The 13,530-nt window shown below is 37.3% G+C and overlaps 2 protein-coding genes across 3 annotated transcripts; one reads left to right on the forward strand and one right to left on the reverse strand.

Annotated features, from left to right (window-relative positions):
• The first annotated feature begins 493 nt into the window (after positions 1-493).
• Positions 494-2,933, forward strand: LOC104103992 (uncharacterized). Of its 2 annotated transcripts, none has more exons than XM_009611976.4 (4): positions 494-628; positions 729-824; positions 896-1,282; positions 2,367-2,933. In XM_009611976.4, exons 1-4 carry the CDS (start codon positions 602-604, stop codon positions 2,475-2,477), a joined length of 621 nt encoding a protein of 206 aa, XP_009610271.1. In that variant the 5' UTR covers positions 494-601; the 3' UTR covers positions 2,478-2,933. The 2 variants fall into 2 exon arrangements, with proteins under 2 accessions (XP_009610271.1, XP_009610277.1); XM_009611982.4 differs by having other exon boundaries at positions 2,379-2,933.
• Positions 2,934-4,143: 1,210 nt separating this feature from the next.
• Positions 4,144-7,574, reverse strand: LOC104103982 (uncharacterized). Its single transcript, XM_009611963.4, has 5 exons — positions 7,348-7,574; positions 7,139-7,231; positions 6,808-6,939; positions 5,000-5,198; positions 4,144-4,661 (listed from the first exon to the last, which is right to left on the reverse strand). Exons 1-5 carry the CDS (start codon positions 7,372-7,374, stop codon positions 4,144-4,146), a joined length of 969 nt encoding a protein of 322 aa, XP_009610258.3. The 5' UTR covers positions 7,375-7,574.
• Positions 7,575-13,530: the final 5,956 nt, after the last annotated feature.

Below are 13,530 nucleotides of genomic sequence, written 5' to 3' on the forward strand. Positions count from 1 at the left end.
TGATGTTGATGTGGTAATGTGGCTTGCGCGTGTGATGCACTTTATATTGTGAAATTGGTATTATATTTTAGAATGTGGTATTAAATTCACTTTGAATAAGGATACAGAGGTACCCATAAAGGTCGAGTGTGAATTGATTTTCCTGGACAAATACAATGTATACAATGTATCTTATGTATTTTCTCTTTAAACTATTAAGTAATATAAAATGACTTTTGGGATCAACTTTTATATTTATTGAATAATCGTTTGATATGTTTAAATTATCTTGAAAAAATAAAGTACTTTTCAATTTTATTTATATATTTTACTTAAATAAAATAAAAAAACTTAATTATTATCTTTAATAATAAATATTTTAAATTATTTATCTACTTATATAATATTAACTAGTAAATAAATTTCTTCTTGTCCTTATTTATAATTTGATACTTAAAAATACTATTTGAAAATCTTGATCAAATACAAATTATTGATTAGCCAAACATAAATTATTTTTTTCCAAAAATAACTTTTCAAAAAACATTAGGCTATATAACTTCACAGACCACAGACTGCCTTTTCCTCTTCTCCTAAGTTTCTCAAGCACTGTACGTATTCAATGGCTCCCAGAGGCAAACGCTCAAAGGTAAAAGAAAAATGAAAGATAAACAGCGTACATTCAAGATTCTTAAGCTATTTGAAAATAGAATTTAATGAAATCATGGGTTTGCTTGTTATAAATGCAGTTGGGTCTGCGACGAATGGATGCAGCACTGGATGCAATGGGTCGCTTAGGGTTTTCTCATCACATCGTCCAAAAATCCATTAAAGACCTCCTCAAGGTTTCTTCTTTTTCTCCTAGCGCATTTCATTCCTTTTTTTTTTTCTTTTAAAAACAAATTGTTTGTTGTAGGTTTATGGAGATGAAGGGTGGATATTTATTGAGGAGACTGCATACAAGCTTCTGATTGAGACTATAATTGACACACAAGGGGAATCTGAATCTGATCACAAACATGAGCCCCAGAATCAGTTGGCAGAAATTGGTGCTGATTATGAGCCCCAAAATCAGTTGGCAGAAATTGGTGCTGATTCTGAGCCGCAAAATCAGTTAGCGGAAATGGGCAGTGGCTATGGAAGTTCGAATTTGCATGTAAAAAGTGAGAATCTTGCAGAACCTTGTGATAAAGAAGTGTGCGAAGAGCATGATCAAGTAGATGGCACTCCTGTGAAACTTGATGAACAAGAAAAAAGTGAAGAACATGAAAAACATATAATTGGAAACGTTCTGCTATTTGAGGTAATCCCACTTAGATTCATTGGTCAATTTGCATCACGAATCATGATTAAAGTTTTATATGCAAAGTCAATCAATGTAAATACCCCCAATAGCTTTGGCTCCGTTTCTGTGTATGTGTTTCAAAATTCAGTAAATTAAGTACAAATAATTGACTTCAAACCCAATAAATCAAACGAGGAATTGTAGAATACCTGGCTTGAACCCATAAAGTGCAGATCTTGGATCCACCTCTGTTGCAAGAGTCAGAGACTATGTTGACATTGACTCATTGCTGCTTTCTTCTTGAAGTGGTTTTGTTAATATGAGATTGGATGAGAACAGGGGAAACTGTATAATTCTCTTACTGGAAATTAACAGTTACGGGAGTAAATTCAGAAAGAGCAAAACATTCTTGGTGATTCTTGAACTTAGAGAAGTACTATAGGGCCATTATGGTAATCCATTTTGGTAATATTATTATACCTTTTGGGTGTAATTTTGGAAGAACTTTCTCCAACTATGCAGATAGGTCCACCTTTTGAAGTAATTGTAGACATGAACCATACTGCTCTTGGTTGAACCCGAAGAACCTCACAATTTAAGGTCAATGATTAGGAACAACAGAAAGGAGTTAAGTAAAATGAATTGTTTGTGCTAGTTTAACAGAGGGAACTAAGTCATGAGCTTGCGGGAAGTCATCTTTTGAGGCTCCTTCACCAAACCTTCTAAGGTCAATTTGGAGAACCAAAATATTCAGAGAAGGAATAGCATCAAATGACAAGAACCTGAATCTGTCGAAAGTAGAGTGAAACAGTAAGGAATAACATAGAAAGCCCTTAGGCAGCATCTACCATTTCTTAGCTTCGTCTGTATATTAGTATATAAGCAAAAAACAGAAAATGAGTACAATATGCAAAGTTTTATAGCATCACTACTATTCTTCCTCAAGTTCAGCTTGTTTAGCATGTTGCATCAAGGTCTATTTGGAAAGATAACACAATGTTTGATCTAAATGTCTTATTAGTGCTGTTTTTTTTCCCTTGATCCCCTATCCTGTAACTGCTGTTATAATTCCTTGTCTTGGCAAATTGAAGATTCTTTTTAGTCTATTTTACAGGACATTGCTCCATTACACTCTACTCCGGTGAAAGATGTTTTCCCAAGTAACCTAATTCGCAAACCATGTTATGGATGGATTAGTGACGACAGTGATTAAGATGAGAAGGATCTTGTATCGTTACCCTCTGGAAAAACACATTAACTAGTGATAGTGATAGAGTATTTATCATAAATTATCGAAGCTTCGTATCAGAATCCATTTGATATGATGTTACCAAAGTAGGGTATATCTAAAATTCTGAGCAACCTACAGTTGCTTCAACATCACTATGAGGAGTAAGCAATGTGGTATTTGGTGGTCTTCTGGCTCTGCTCGCGGAGAAAGGAAAAAGGTATACAGTGAGAGTCTCCTTCTTAGATGGTCATTAAACTAATACATTCTTGTTTATAGTTCCAATTATGGTAGTTGGAGATAATGCTGACGGTGGCTTTGAAATGCAAACTTGTATTGTTAAACATGTAAATATAATTTAGGGTTGTCTTAGTCTTGTAGATTGCTATGGGATAATCTTATACCAAAATGCATTATGGAAGTAATTGGTGTTTAAATTCATGATGTTCTACAAGTCTTTAAAATCTACAATTACGTAAGATCAGAACAAGAGGTGCCTCCAGGGGCTTGTAAACTTCCTTATAGCAATTAATATGTATTTTGCATGTTCTTCTGGTAATCCTTTTCTCCTTTCTGGGAAAAGGTCCAAATTTGATTTTGTATTACTTGAAATTGTTCAATTTTGTCCTTCGTTTCACTTTTGGTCCATAAGTGACTTAAATAGGGTATATAGCATGGCAGATACTAGGCTAAATCCAAAGCATTAAATAGTAATGCATCTGATTAAAGTTCCTATAGTCCATTTTGGTTGGTTGATTATGACATGAAATATTTGGGAGAATTTTGCAGCTTATGACTTCTCCACTGCGCATTGCACAAAATTTTGCAAAGTATACTCGCTCGGAGTTAAAACAGTTTTATCTCTTCAATGCAACTTTAGGATCCGGATCTGAAATTCTTCTATCTTTCAAATGCAACTTCAGAAATTCGAATCTTAAATAGTTTAATCTATTCAATGCAACTTTAAAAATCAAATCTGGAGTTCTATCTTTTGAAATGCAATTTCAGATTTCGAATCATAAGTTCTGAAACATAAATTTGTTCTTTGAATTTCAACAATCCAATACGCGATTCAACGTCCAAATCTACTCCAAATGACTTTCAAATATAATAAAGAACAAACCGCAATCATCAAATTGTCAAAACAACAATAAATTTAACAAATTCATTTTGCCACTAAGAATAAGAAGAAACCCTAAGCACAATGAAGAAGAAAGCAACAACGAAGAATAGAAAAATGTATGTATATGAAGTTATCCAAAAATTGAGAATCAATTAAACTTTTTTTAAAAAGTAGACAAATTCCATGGATGGCGTAAAACTAGGCTCCACATGAAAATTTTACCACAATATATGGGGATCCAAGCACTTGCAGTCCACACAGACCAAAATACCTTTGATGGTTTATTGGTTGTAACTTAAGAATCCAGCAGAAAGTATGCGGTCTTTTTTTGGCTGGGAACCCAATTCCCATGTTTCTTGGGTAGTCAGTACAAGCCCAAGTTGGAAATATATCCAACCTACGATATATGATTAACTCAAACTAAAGCTTCGAAGTTATTGCAAAACTTGAGCATTGACTAACAAAATGTCTTCTATGCCAATACACTATGTCTATACACTGATATCAAAGAGCATTAGAGAGAGGATACTAAGGATCATTGGGTCTAATATCCCACCTTGATTTGCGTTTCATTTGCTTATTGGTACCACCACTTGAATTTTGTGACTGCAGTGGTGTAGTTGGTTTCATTGGTGGTAATTGTATGAAGTCGTCAGCATCCTCTTCGTCATCACTTCCAATCCAGCCATAACAAGGAACGCGCTTTCTTGGTGGAACACTAACTGGCTTTGAGGAAGGAAGAGTTGTTGTGTGACGATCAGCAGGGGGAGGGAGACTACTAATTGGGCTTGAGGAAGAAGTTGGAGGCGGAGTAGAAACATGAGAGTTACTCCGTGATTTCACTTGGCTCACAGAACTCATTTTGAGACGATTAACCGGGCATGAGGAAGTAGTTGGAGATGGAGAAGAAACATGAGAGTTACTCCGGGGATTTTCACCATTGCTGAAAACAGCATTAGCCAATCCTTTTTGTGTAAAGATTTGATCCTCCCCTATGTCTGTCCATCTATTTCCATCTCTTTCAGCTGGAGGGGGACAAAATACTTCTGCAAAATGGGGTTGTTAGGGAAATTTCAGTAACATGGCTTCAAATTCATGTAGGCGCAGTATTCTTACATTCCAAGTCCCCAGCACGGGTGAAACTATGGCAGAGAATGAAATGCTGCATCTACACTAGACAAGAATGCAGTATTTATATCTTCCCTAATCTGTTGCTATACTAAATTCGTATATCTGATTTGGATGCAAGCTACTCATGCATTAGCTAGGCCTGAATTTTTCTACTTTGTTTAACTGATTTCCACTGCATGGCAGCTAAATGGCTACTAGACTTAAAAATTTACACAAATCAAGAAGCAGAATTAGAACATGATATGTTACTCACCAGTACGACCAATGTCTTGTTTGTTGCTGCAAAGCTCTTCGTATGTTGGTTCTCCTGCTGCATTAACAAGCTCAGTGCATGCTGTTTCTCCTACAGTATTGTCAGCTCCATTGCATGTGGAAACAACAAGAGCGCCCGAGGGAGCAATGGTGCTTTCTGAAGCAGGGTCTTCGGCTCTTTCATCTTGTGAGGAGACACCCTGCTATAATTCGAGGTCTTCAGCTATTCCAGGATATGCATATACAACTCCACATGCAATTATATCAATGACAATCATATCAAAATCGAATAACAGGTGACAGAATTTCATCAATTCAAATTATTGGCACTCAATGCAATACAGAAAATGAACCATCTAGCTGATTTCCTATTTATACAAGCTTAAACGGAAAGTATAACTAAATCTACCCTAAGCAGAGATCCCCAAAAAATACGATCCAAGAGAGAGAAGCAAATAAAGTTCAGACCTTTGTAGTTAAAGACACCATAACATTTTAGGCTAGTAGTTGTAGAAATATGGATAGTTTATTTTGGCTGGACTGTAGCTAGAAATGCATGTTTAACACAAGATATGTTGCAGAGAAGGGGAAATCCTTTGGGATGTGCAAATCAGCTTCTGCAATCATTGCAGAAGAGGAAACTACAAGCTTTGGAAAAACATAATACTCAGTCCCGCACTTAAATGAAGGATTTTGAGGTGATATACTTTAGTCACTGATACAAACTAATTATGTCCTGCAGGATATGCAAATTTAATACTGGTCAAAGTAGTTCTAAGTTTCACTAATTTGTGCCACAGAAAATCATTCGCCGACAAATATTCTAGTATCAAGTTCCAAACAAATTTATAAATGAATGCGCAGATGCTCATACTGCATACACAAATGATCGATTAGAGCAGGCGAAGTTAGCAGTAAGATCTACTTATATTGATTTCAATGAGATGCTTTATGTATTAACAGATTTGAGGAACCATTTTTCTCCAACAGCAAAGGACACCATTTGATGGACTATTACAGGATATTTATTGTAAACACGGGATAATACATGAAAGGCAGAAGCAATCAAAAACCAGCAATTAGGAAAAATGGGCAGTAGACTCCGCATGACATAAAAACAATTATTCATCAGCAAACTTAGATGACACAAAGTATACAGCGTGCTTTTCCTGCAGTAAATAACAAGGATCTCTTTTCCACCTTTGATAAGAAACACTTTGGGGATAAACCAAAGACGACTCCATTTTGAAGGCTCAATTCACCGCAACTTTTTGGTGCTAATATTCCAACTCTTTTTTTTTTTGATAACCGTGGTGTCCGGGCCAGCTTGCGCACACCTCGACTAATTCCACGGGGTACCTGCCACCTCCCACCAACAACAGGTACCAGGTAACTCTATCCACCAAGGCTTGGATAGATGGGAAGAAAACACCTAGTATTTGGCTCCGCTGGAATTTGATCTGAAACCTCATGGTTCTCACCCACTCCATTGACCGCTAGGTCACACCCTTGGGTGCTAATATTCTAACCCTTACTACTATCACTTGCTTCAATATAATATTGTTGTATATAACTTGTTTCAATCTAACACTTCACATTGTTGTCAATATTTTGCATTTAAAAATCTCACCAAAACACTATTCTCAGACCCCAGTGCAAGGTCTGTTCTTTGTAAAATGCCGTATGCCACTTGGGTTAAGTATTTTCTATTTTCAATTAAACCTCTATAAAATATATGATTCCCTACAATAAACATTTCCCAAGAAAAATACTTTTCATTTTCCTCCATAACTGAGAATGGAATAGTACCTTTTGTGTTTGGATTTGCTGCTCTTCATCATCTTTGGCTTCTTGATCGCGAAGAATAGCGTCAATGAGCTCCTTGTAGCCGCTATCCTCTATGAAAGCCCACCCTTCCCACCCTTCATCTCCTTCGTATTCCTAAAAATAGTGAGACGATCGAACGAATAAGCTTAGCTAACCCATTCTATTAAGCCCCAAATGGGCAGAGAGTTGAGAGCTGATCAAACACATAAAAGAAATTCACAAAATAGAGAATATGAAACCATTTTCAAGGTTCAAAGCATCGTCTTTTCCGTAACCATTAACCAAAACAGGGAAACCCAATAGGCTAACAAACCTTGAGGAGTTTATTCACTGTTTTCCGAACGAGCAATTCATCAAAGCCGAAAGGTGTCATAGCATCAACTGCTGCGTCCATTCTGCTTAATCTCTGCCAAATAAAAACCCCAAAAAATAATAGTGAAAAAGCAACAGTAGAAGGGGGAAAAAGCAAGAAACAAGATACTCCGTACAACTATAAAGGAAAAAACGGTGTAAAAATCGAACCTTTCTGGGTCTTCCTCTGGGTGCCATTGTTGTTGAGCTTGGAAGGAGTGAAAAAGACAGAGCAGAAGAGGAGATAAAAAGAGAGTGCGGAGAAAAAAGGAATATGCAATAAAGTACGAAAACAGAAGTTGTTTCTTGTTTCAATCCCTGAAACTGAAAATGGCAAAAAGAGAGTGAGGTTTTTGGATGGAGAGAGCAGAGCAATAGAGAGCGGGAGATAGTAAACCCCGTAAATGGCAATGAATACATATAGATGCATGTGTCATCAGTCAACGTTTTATATAGAAGAAGACGGATATGCGTTCAAATATTGTACGGTTTCACACGTGGCGTTCTCATATTGGGTAAGTTTTGACTATAGGCTTAGCCGTTTGCCCCATGACTTTCCTTATTTGTGCCCAACATATACTAGTACATGGCCTTCCTTTTTTGCATTGGCACACCCGAATTTTCAATTTTCAATAATTAAGGTTAGAAATTCGATACTTAGTGATATTATTTTTAATACTACGAAAAATAGTTCATATTTATTTCTTTATTAATTGAAATTGTTCAATTTTGTCCTCATTATTGGTCTATTTATGATTTTGTTGTTAGCAAATTGTTTTGTGCTTGTCCTTTTCATTAACATAGCTCCAATATAAAATGAGTGGATTTCATGAGTCCAAATTCTTACAAAAACTTGTCCAAAATGCATTGACTTTTGATAATGGTTTAAAATTATCTGCTGGAACTTTATTAAGAGAATGGTAAAAATGGAACTTTATTATGGCTATGGGATCAGATTGATGCCGCAATAGTTTTTGTATTGATCGGGTTATATGCCACGCAGTATTGATCGGGTTGTATGTATATATTAGTATGAATTCTGGTGTTAGTCGGTGATATTGACTTCCTTTGTAGATTAAGCTATGTTGTTCAAGGATATCGTTTCATCCCCGTTGATTTGAGCTGTTGAGAAAGATTTTGGTTGTTTAATTCGAGAAACATGGCTATTACTTCTTTTATCGAATCCTTTTACTATTTTGCGCCTATTGAGAATGATTATATTTATGTGTATTAGATGTGTAGCACTAATAGTGTAGTGGAGTTAGTAGTAGTGGTAATTTGGTAATTAGATACTTCACTCTTTTCTCTTTACCCTTTACTCACGTCTATATACACACATTTTAACAGAAATGAATATAATATAGATTCATTTTTCCCATTTCTTCTCTCTTCTTGAACCTTCTCTCTCAAGCTCAGAGAGTTTCATCAATAGAGAAATCTCAGTCATTTTTTAATTCCCGTTTTCGACATGGTATCAGAGCAAGGTTCGCAACCTCCGATCTATGCCTAGTCTGTGTTTCATTTCTTCTTCGTCGTGTTCACCCGATTTGAAATCGCAAATCGAAAGTTTTTCAATTCGCAATTTCTCCTAGAAATCACTGGTTCATACACTTTCAACCCTCAATCGATCCAAATTCCTAACATTTTCTACATCAATTCATGGTTGAAGACAAAGATACCAATGATACTACCTCAAATTTGGATTCGACCAACCCGTTATACATGCACCCATTGGAAAGTGCTGGGACTGTGCTAGTACGGGTAGTATTTGACGGCACCGGCTACAGATCCTGGAGAAGAGGCGTTCTCAGAGCTCTCTCTGTGAAGAACAAAGTTGGATTCATCACAGAAAAGTGCAAAAAGCCTAATGCTGGAGAAGCGACCTACGATCAATGGGCCCGATGTGATGATATGGTGACTTCATGGATTCTGAATTCACTCTAGAAGGATTTAGCTGATGGATTACAATACGTGAACGATGCAAAAGAGTTATGGCAAGAGCTTGAGGACAAATATGACCAAATAAATGGAGCAAAACTTTACCAATTACAGAAGAAAATCAATGACCTAAATCAAGGAACCCTATATATAACCGGATATCACACGAAGATGAAGAAACTCTGGGAGGAACTCAATACCTTAAATGCACACGCCCAATGTGGTTGTCAGTTGTCACGACCCAAAATCTCACATGTCGTGATGGCGCCTATATCAATACTAGACAAGCCAAAAATCCCAATAAACCACTATTTCTTTTAAATTTGAAAACGAAATAATTAATTCAGCGGAAGAAATCTCAAATTTTCAAATATATGTCACGCCCCAAACTAGGGGAGGCATGACTGGCACTCGATACTGTATTCGATCGAGTTAGCCACTAAACATACTAGCTAACTAGACTGGAGGCCCAACAGATCGGGTAGCACAACATTTGAAATACTAAGCCTGGACCGTAAGGTTATGACATGAATAACAATAAGCCATATAAACATAGGTAGACAAGCCAAAATAATAAAATACTAGTTGGCCGACGAGGCAGCGACTGAAGGCATACATGCCTACACACCTATATATACATGCCAAGCCTATGGGCTGGAGACTGAAAGCACCAAAAAGAAACCCAGAATATTGTATCCACAATAGCCTCTAAGAGTGTCATAAGAACTGTCGGGATAAGGCCCCAACTATACCCAAACTGTACAACAAAAGTAACCATCCTATGAAAGCTCCAGGAAGAGGTGGAGCTTACCAACTCACAGCAGAACTCCGAAATCCTAGCGGAGGGGTCGATCAGAGTCCCTACCTGGACCTGCACGCACGAAACAAAAATGCAGTGTCCCCAGGCAACGGGACATCAGTATGAATAAAAATGTACTGGTATGTGAGGTAGAAAGTAGAATCATACATAGCTGATGTAAAAAGGTAATAAAGATACCACCTGACACTGAAACTCTGATAGCCTCCATGGCCGACATCCGACCTCATAGTAATAAAATATACATGGTATGCTCGTGTAATCGTATGTCGTGAATACATATATATTGATGTAAATGCATGACATACCCAACCAAATGCTAGCAATGGCGGTCTCTCCCGGTAGCTAACCGGTATCATATTGCCAACCTGTGGCCATCTGTACAATATATATAGTCTTTCGGGCAAATAGGCCTCTTACCTCCGATTATAGCTCGAAGTCCATGCATAATATGTCATGTATGATATGAACTTTGAATGCACATAATAGGCCATAACAAGAACTTAGCCAACCTTGGCTCATTGGTACTCTTATTCTCATAATCTCATAATCACCTTCGTATCGCATACAAATATCTCGTGGAACCTCATATCTTTTTTAATAAGTTTGAAAACTTAACTCGACTTTTAGAAAGATAACTTAACTCTGAATATGTTCATAAAAAGCTTAAGGTGCTTCACTTAGTCCTTATACCTGATTTCTTGATAATTAGTAAAAGAAAGTATTTCAAAAAAAATCAAATATTTTAGTAGTTTAAACATAAAAATTATATTTGAGAATTTTGAAATCGACGTGTCACTTTAGAGATTTTAAAATACACTTTAACAAGGAAGAAGGACTGATCGCAAATACTAAATGCCTTTATTTTTAAGTCACACAACCCAAAGACGAATAAGAATTCATATATATGGACATATATTTAAGAAAGCCGACAAAATGACATATATAGATGTCGAATACCCTTTTTAACCGAACGAGTGGAATATCAACCTAATAGCATCATGAAAATACTTCAGCTACGATACCAATGCCTTTCACAGAAGGTCTTTCTAGCAACAGAATAGTAAAATATCACATTTGGCGTCTTAGGAATTTTCCAAAATTCGTGCTAAAGGGAAGGACGAAGCTTAGCCTTAACATACCTCTCCAACGAACGCCCGAATGCCTGTAGTTCCTTCACGAAAGTTGTTCCTTACGTCCTAAGCTTCGAAACCACTATATATATGCAGCTTATACGCACCTATAAATAGTTCATAAATGAGTTTAAATTGGCAGATTTGCCATATGACCCTAACTTGACGAAACGCCCGTAGAACTTTGTAAAAACGATCATAAAAGAGTCCCAAGATGATTACCTTGACAAACCAAGTATAAATCCTGAAGAACCAGAAAGAACAACAATTTTCTATCTTCCAAAAATAGCTCCAAACACAGCTAATAGAAGGGGAAAACGATTGCAAAGCGTAGAGATTGCGCTTCTAGGCACGGGGGCAAACTTTAACGATAGAAATCGTTAAAAACGCACCTTAATCACTCAAGAACACCATGAAACCCTCTCTTAAGCTTTCTCACTGTTTTGGGATGAAGATGAAATATTTTGGGGTCTTAAAAGTCGGATTTTCCGACTTATACCACTTGTTTGACCCGACCCGGTTCGTGACCCGATTTCAGCCCAGACAGTCCGCGGTAAAACAGTCAGAACCTTTTACTCCAATGTCGGTTTAATGTGAAATTTCTTTGGTTGCAAACTACACTCGTAGATCTTCGATTTGGTAGGTTGTGGGTCCCATAACGCTTTATATATTGGGAGAAATGATTTGATACATTTGACCCAAAGTTTAGAAAATTTATTAGAGAAATTTACGATAACTTTTGCCGACCTTTATTTCGCAACTTGCTTGACTCCAAAACTTAACATGTGACCATTGTGATATTATAATACCTCATAACACATTATTCTTAGCATATTATACACTCTTAGTCTTATCCCACAGGTGCAAGTTAACTTAAACCTTCCGAACGCGCGGGGTGCTACCCGAGCCATTTCTTTAACCATGAACCTTTGTTTAAGGGATTCCTTTGACTTAAAGCTTTAGTTTAGTTCCTTGATATTACCACACATTTTCAGTCTTATTCTCCCAATGTGCTATACCCAATCATATATACCTAATATAACCACGCCACGTTACATATATTACGTAAGAGAAGAGAGAAACACCTGGGGTCTCACAGTCTCCCCCCCTTAAGAACATTCGTCCGCGAATGGGTCAAGTCAATTCTTTGGTTTCATTTCTTGTCCGCTAATACGTTATTTGCGAGGCTATATTTGTTACATTTGCAAAGCATAAATCAAATTCTGAAGATTCCAACTACTAGGCTTCGTATAGCTATCTCGCAATAAGAAATTTAAATTGCACTTTCAAGTCATTTAAAATCCAATTAAGTTGCTGTAAAGAAATAATTGGCAATTATTTAAATGCGACTCACCTTAAGTCGTAAATAGGTGGGGGTACTTCTTCCTCATTTCCTCCTCAGCTTCCCAGGTCATTTCCTCGATGTTGTTATTTCGCCATAACACTTTCACGGAAGCAACTTCTTTAGTTCGAAGCTTCCTTACCTGCCGATCTAAAATAACTACTGGTACCTCTGCATAAGATAAGTCTTCAGCAATGTGAATATCCTCAATGGGCGTAATACGTGAAGGATCTCCAATGCACTTCCGCAACATAGATACATGAAACACAGGATGGACTGCTTCCAATTCTAAAGGCAAATCAAGCTCGTACGCCACCCTACCAATCCTCCGAATAATCTTATACGGTCCAACATACCTGGGGCTAAGCTTCCCCTTCTTTCCAAATCGCATGACGCCCTTCATAGGCGATACTTTCAGGAAAACCCAATCTTCTACATCAAACTCTAAGTCTCATCGTCGAACATCTGCATAAGACTTTTGCCGACTTTGTGTTGTACGCAGTCGGTCTCTAATAAGTTTTACCTTTTCCATTGCTTGCTGGACTAAGTTAGGACCTAGCAACTCTGCTTCCCCGACCTCGAACCAACCGATCGGTGACCTATACTTCCGCCCGTATAGTGCTTCGTAAGGAGCCATCTGAATACTAGCTTGGAAGCTGTTATTATAAGCGAACTCAATAAGAGGTAGATGATCATCCCAACTTCCTTTAAAATCTAGCACACAGGCACGTAACATATCCTCAACTGTCTGAATAGTACGCTTTGCCTGTCCATCAGTTTGCGGATGAAAAGCGGTGCTAAGATTTACTGCGTGCCTAGACCCTTCTGAAAGGATTTCCAAAAATATGCTGTAAATTGAGCCCCTCGATCAGAGATAATAGATAATGGCACTCCGTGAAGGCGAACAATCTCTCGAATGTAAAGCTTGGCATAATCCTTGGCTGAATATGTCGTCCTGACTGGCAGGAAATGAGCAGATTTTGTAAGCCTATCAATAATTACCCAAATAGAATCATACCTCCGTGGAGTGCGAGGCAAACCAGTGATGAAGTCCATATTTATCATGTCCCATTTCCATAATGGAAGCTCAATACACTGAGTTAGGCCTCCAGGCCTCTGATGTT

The sequence above is a fragment of the Nicotiana tomentosiformis genome, chromosome 3, assembly GCF_000390325.3.
Source record: "Nicotiana tomentosiformis chromosome 3, ASM39032v3, whole genome shotgun sequence".
Classification (NCBI taxonomy): Eukaryota; Viridiplantae; Streptophyta; class Magnoliopsida; order Solanales; family Solanaceae; genus Nicotiana; species Nicotiana tomentosiformis.